At 56.6% G+C, this 6,407-nt stretch overlaps 1 protein-coding gene across 1 annotated transcript; it reads left to right on the plus strand.

Moving 5' to 3' along the window:
• The first annotated feature begins 3,995 nt into the window (after window positions 1-3,995).
• LOC124648270 (AAA-ATPase At2g46620-like) lies at window positions 3,996-5,786 on the plus strand. The gene has a single exon (XM_047188062.1). It carries the CDS (start codon window positions 4,078-4,080, stop codon window positions 5,605-5,607), a length of 1,530 nt encoding a protein of 509 aa, XP_047044018.1. The 5' UTR covers window positions 3,996-4,077; the 3' UTR covers window positions 5,608-5,786.
• Window positions 5,787-6,407: the final 621 nt, after the last annotated feature.

The raw sequence follows: 6,407 nt of genomic DNA on the forward strand, positions 1-6,407 counted from the left end.
TATTTGATGAAGTATGCCGAGAGGGTGTGCGCTTCCAAGCACCTAGGGTTACATAATATAAATAATATAATGGATTTGATTAACCAATATGGAAGCTCATTGATTGTGTTAATAATGTGTTTTGGTTGTGCTTCTTGTATTTCCCTTTGCATTCAACTTGAACAAAAGTAAGAATTTCGTTTTAATTCGGAAAAAAACATAGGTATCAGGTTTCTGGCACGCCACATGTACCAAATACCGCTGATGCGACATCAGTGGCGTGCCAAATCCATGCCACAAAGGGTGGTTTTGCCACACTACTGCAAGAATTTTCTCTACTAGTAGATGGAAGTGCTTGGACACCGCCACGTGTTAACCGGTGCTAAAGGGGGAGCCTTTAGTGCCAATTGCTTTACACCGATTGCACAACAAATGCAAAAAACTAGTTACGAACCGGTGCTATAGGCCCATTCTCTACTAGTGATCCTTGGGTTATGCAACGGACAGGTTTGAACTGACTCGATCCGAACGTCTTCGTGTTAGAGATGACCTTAAACCTTTCACAGTGGGTGCTTTTAGCGTGTGATCATATCCAAAATATCTACGTGGCATTACAGTTAATGAAAAAAGATAGTAGTGTTGTATCTTAGCTAAAAGAACAACATTTGCACAGAACCATGGGCAAAAATGCAATCCTAGCTCAATCACATTCATACATATACCAAATGTTAGTAAATGTAGATATAACAATTAAGAAACAATGCATTGAAGTAGTGGTGTATCTTACCTAGGATAATATGCTAAGAACCAGTTCATTGTGAAAGGCCTTAGACTACCTACAGTGGATTATCATAACTATTATCATGCACTACACATGCATGAAAAAAAACCTGATGAGTCACGTCAATTAATGATGGAAGAGATAATAACAGTATAATATGTAGATACTGTAATAGCACGTAGAACTAAAAAAAATCAACTAAATTTTGTGCACAATTTTTTATTAATATCCTACAAATTAATAAATATAATTACTCTATAATATTACTATGGGTGATACTAAGCATCATGAAAATAGTATCATACATTAATATTGTATGCATGACAGTATGATACTACTATAGACATTTCATGGTGTAACTTAGAGCATCTCCACTCGTCCCCCCGACGAGGCCCCCGAGCGACGTTTTTTCCATCCGGACGGCGAAATTCGGCCCAGTCGCGCCCCCGGTTCCTCGTTTTCGTCCGGATTTGGCCCTTAATCCATCCGGCGAGCCCACGCCACCCCCGGCCCCCGGGCGCGCTCGGGACTCCGGACGAAACGAAAGCGCGCGAAACGGCGTGTGGACCCGCGTAGTCGGCGACTGGAAAACCAAATCCTGTGATTTTCCCTCCAATTTGCTTGCATTTCCCCATTCCCTCCAATTTGCTTGCATATCCCCATTCTCTCCCGCCAAAATCCCCCAATCTCCTCGTCTTCCGAGCCTCCGGTTCTCGGCGGCGTCTTCTCGTCCACCACCACTCTCCTCCTCGTCTTCTCGTCCACCACAATGCCGCCGAAGGCGCCGGCGAGGAAGATGCGGAAGAAGAAGACGAAGCCGCCGGGCATGTCGAACGCCGAGTGGGCGGCGGACGAGAAACGGCGCGACGTGGAAACAAGCGCCGGGCGGAGAGGGTGAAAAGAGCCGCCGCCAAGAGGTCGGCGGAGGCGGCCCAAGACGAACACTTGAGGTTAATCAGCATGGCCTATAGCGGCGGCGTGTTCCCCGGCCAATGGCCGACGCAAGGTACAACAAGTTCCCCGTCTTCCTTCTCGCCTTCGCTGTACTCGCCGGTCGCCGACCGCCGTGTTCCAAGAGGGCGCCTACGTCCAACCGTCCAAGCCCACACCGTCGCCGCCCGAGCTTGACGTCGGCGTCGGCGGCGGCCTGTTCGAGGGCACCTCGCCGGCCCCGCGACGAGGGCCGCTCGCGTTCGGTGCGATGGCGGCGCCGAACGAAGAGGAGATCCACGAGATGATCACCTCCGGCTCCGCCGCCGCCGCTGCGAGCCCGGGGTTCTTCATGACCGCCGCCGCTGCGTGCCCGGGGTTCTTCACGCAAGAGGAGACGAGGGCGACGGCAGCTGTGGCGGCGCGCAACGAGCATCGGGAGGATGTTGCCGACGGAAGCCAAGCCGTCGAAGAAGAAGGCGAGGAAGAAGAAGAGCCAACCGAAGCCGCCGCCAACCCGTCGAAGGGGAAGAAGAAGAGGAAGAAGGACTCGCCACCTGCCGAACCGCGTATCAAATGGACGCCGAAGGAAGAGGAGTGCCTCGCCGAAGCTTGGATGACCGTGTCCACGAACGGCATAATCGGGGCCAATCAGTCGTTCGACACATACTGGTTTCGAGTGAGGCGGGCGTACGAGGAACGCAAGCTCGTCGATCCCTACTTCAACAAGACGAACATGAACGTGTACCGGGGAGACAAGGCAATGGCCACCCATTGGGGGATCATGCGGACGGCGTGCAGCAAATGGCACGGCGTACGGGAGGAGATCGACAAACGGCCGATCGGCGGCCACGACATGGAGCAAAGGGTATGATCCGCCGGCCCTACACCACCGAGGTACATCGTCGTTAGCTGACCCGTATCGCCGTGCTCTTTTTTCCCAGCTGCGCCGAGCTTTGGACATGTACACGGACGACACCGGCCTGCGGTTCAAGTTCCTCAACGTCTACGCCCGCCTCGAGAAGTGCGAGAAGTGGAAGGAAGTTCGCACGTCCCTCTCGAAAAGCAAGACCGAGAAGTACAACCCCGACGCTCCGCCGGCTTGCGCGGCGGAAGGGCGCCCTGAGCTCGGCCAGAAGAAGCAGAAAGAGCTCAAACGGACGGACAATCCCGCCGACAGGATGCAGGCGTCGATCGACAAGTGCTGGGCCGACTTGAGATGCTCGCCAACCAAGGCGCCCGGATCGCCCTGCTGAAGACGACGGTGGCGGCGAAGAAGAGGAACACAGACTTGGCGTTCCTCATGGGCGGCGGCGACATGGAACTGATGGACGAGGAGACGAGGAATTGGTACCGGGGCCACCGCAACGACATCCTCCGAGCCACTACGTCGTCTCCGCCGGCTCCTACCTCGTCTACCTCACCATCTACCTCGTCGACCGCGGGCCGCTCGACGTCCACCGCCGCCGCCGCTTCATCGTCGCCCGCCGCAGCCGCTTCGGCCACGGCGTGTGAGGAAGCCGGTCCGTCGGACACCGCCGTGCCGGCCGGGACCGCCGACGAGCCTCGTCTCCGTGTAATTTCCCTCCGATCGCCGATCTGTGGCTGATCCTTTTGCTCCTTTTACCGATCAACTGCCCGTACTTGTAGCGCGGGACGGCGATTTGTTTGAATTTAAACTCTATCCACCGAACTCCGGGTGGACGACTGGAAATATGGTACTCCCCACGACTTAATTTCGTCCAATCCGGCGGTAGTTTCGTCCGGATTTGGGCGTGGGGAGCGCCAACGAGTGGGGATGCTCTTACTTTGGCGAAGATTTACGTTGGCCACTTGGCCTCACCGAAGATGCCCCAAGTTCCGAGGAGAGACGTTTACAGAAGCAGATAGTACAGTACAAAATATCAGAGATTCAAGCACATCAACTGCTACAATCAATGTGTGGTAATAATGCAGGAATCTGTCAACCACGCACCTGTTCCAATCACCTCAACCACACCAATTACACAAGAAATCTCATCTCAATCAAGAAACAAAAAACGGAGCAGATAACGCGACGAGTCCAAACAGTTTCAAACCACCACAAAAAGGAGGCCATATGAAATTCAGAAAAAAGAGAAATTCGTCTCCGCTACGCCTACGCAAGCAGCAGCAGCGCCTTCTCCTCCCGTGTACCCTCTGCCTTTCTTTCTTTCTTTGACCCGCGCCAATCCCGACCATAATCCCCAACCCAACCACGCTCTCTACTTAAAACCCCACGCCAACCTACCTTCCCAATCTCTCTCTCTTCCTCCCTCCCAAACAAAGGAAACCAAACCAACCGACGCGACCGAATCAAACCGCGCAACCGTGCGCGCGACTCCTCCTCGTGGGGTCAGCCGCGCGCCATGCCGCTGCCGGACGTTGTCGGCGTCCTGGCCTACGCCGCCCTGGCCGCGGTCGCGCTGCGGGCGGTGCTCTCCTACAAGTCGGCGGCGCAAGCGGCCCGCCGGCTCTGGCGCTGGGCCGACGAGTGGGCCCAGGCCTACCAGTACTACGACGTGCCGCGGCTCGTCGCCGCCGGCGACGCGGCCGAGAACCCGCTCTTCCGCAAGGCGGCGGCTTACGTGTCGTCGCTGCCCTCGCTGGAGGACGCGGACGCCGCCTGCGTGCTCTCCTCCCCGACCAAGACCAACGACTTCTCGCTGCAGCTCGGCCCCGGCCACACCGCGCACGACGCCTTCCTCGGCGCGCGCCTCGCCTGGACCAACGCCGGCCCCGACCGCCTCGTCCTGCGCGTGCGCCGCCACGACCGCACCCGCGTGCTGCGGCCCTACCTCCAGCACGTCGAGTCCGTCGCCGACGAGATGGACCTGCGCCGCCGCGAGCTCCGCCTCTACGCCAACTCCGGCGGCTCCCTCGGCGCGCCGCGCTGGGCGTCCGCGCCCTTCGCCCACCCGGCCACGCTCGACACGGTGGCCATGGACCCGGACCTCAAGGCCCGGGTCCGCGCCGACCTCGAGACCTTCCTCAAGGGCCGCGCGTACTACCACCGCCTCGGCCGCGTCTGGCGCCGGAGCTACCTGCTCTACGGCCCGCACGGCACCGGCAAGTCCACCTTCGCCGCCGCCATGGCCAGGTTCCTCGGCTACGACGTCTACGACGTCGACCTCTCCCGCGCCGGAACCGACGACGACCTCCGCGCCATGCTCCTCGACACCGCCCCGCGCTCGCTCATCCTCGTCGAGGACCTCGACCGCTACCTCCGCCGCGGCGACAGTGAAACCTCCGCCGCCAGGGCCGCCAGAGTGCTGGGCTTCATGGACGGGCTCTCCTCCTGCTGTGGCGAGGAGCGCGTGATGGTCTTCACCATGAGCGGCGGCAAGGACGGCGTGGACCCGGCCGTGCTGCGCCCGGGCCGGCTGGACGTGCACATCCACTTCACCCTCTGCGACTTCGAGGGCTTCAAGGCGCTCGCCAGCAACTACCTCGGCCTCAAGGACCACAAGCTCTACCCGCAGGTGGAGGAGGGCTTCCACGCTGGCGCGCGCCTCAGCCCCGCCGAGCTCGGCGAGATCATGCTCGCCAACCGAGCCTCCCCTAGCCGCGCGCTCCGCACCGTCATCAGCGCGCTGCAGCACGTCGCGGCGCCGCCTGCCAGAACCAGCTCCGCATCCGCGGCGCGGCCGCCCAGGCTCAGCTCAAGATTATCCGGCCACCTCGACGAGCCCAACGCGGCGGCGTGCGAGTCCAACGCGGCGAGCCTGTCGCCGGGCGGGGGGTTCGGGAAGGAGACGCCCATGCGAGAGTTCAAGAAGCTCTACGGCCTCATCAAGATCAGGAGCCGCAAGGAGGGCGGCGTCGTGCCGGTGGACGACACGGCGGCCTCGCCGCACAGGCGGGTCAGCGACGCCAGCACCGCCGAGAAGGACCGGTGATTAATTTATTTGGTTTCGCTTCTCCGTCGTCCATCACACTTGATCGTGATCTCTTAACTTTTAAGTGTACCTTTTTTGGTCTTCTCAATTGTAATTTGGGGGTTGTACATTGTAGTCTAGCTAGTAAAGCAAATTGCAAAGGATGGCACAAGTTGTGCACTCATGAAAAATATTTGAAACAACAAGTTGTACATACTACCTACACATGCTTAATTATACCACAGATGTACCACTAGGTTTGGAGGAAATACTGTATAAAACCTTGGAGAGTTCCATTCCACCACATGTTTTTTCTCCAAGCCTGACCTCAGCTGCATATATGCCATGAAGTGGTAGCTTGGCAGGCTGCCCACCCTAGATTTCCTGGTCCCTCTGTCCACATATGGGGATTTGAATCGAAGGTGAGATTCCATTGCCAATATTCTACCCGGTAGAATCTCTCCAAAAAAAAGGACTCGCATTCAGCTTCCAGAGTTTACCAAAAGTTGCTCAACTTCAGGTAAGAGGATGGTAAACAGTGCTCAATCATACTTTCGGTTGAACAAGTTGTGCACTCAAGAAAAATATTTCAAAGAAGATGTACATAAAAGACTACTGTCTAGTAGCCACACATGCTTAATTATACAAGTACAAATTGAAGAATTACGGTATTAGACGTCTCCACATAATAACCGCTACTTTGCGGACTTGAACGAAAAAAAACGATCACTTAGATACCGCATGATCGGCCTGACATGGGAAAAGGTTTTGCAGTTTTCTGCATATCCACCTCTCCGTACATCATAAACCCTGTCGTCGTG

This window comes from Lolium rigidum, chromosome 4 (assembly GCF_022539505.1).
Source record: "Lolium rigidum isolate FL_2022 chromosome 4, APGP_CSIRO_Lrig_0.1, whole genome shotgun sequence".
NCBI classification, from domain to species: Eukaryota; Viridiplantae; Streptophyta; class Magnoliopsida; order Poales; family Poaceae; genus Lolium; species Lolium rigidum.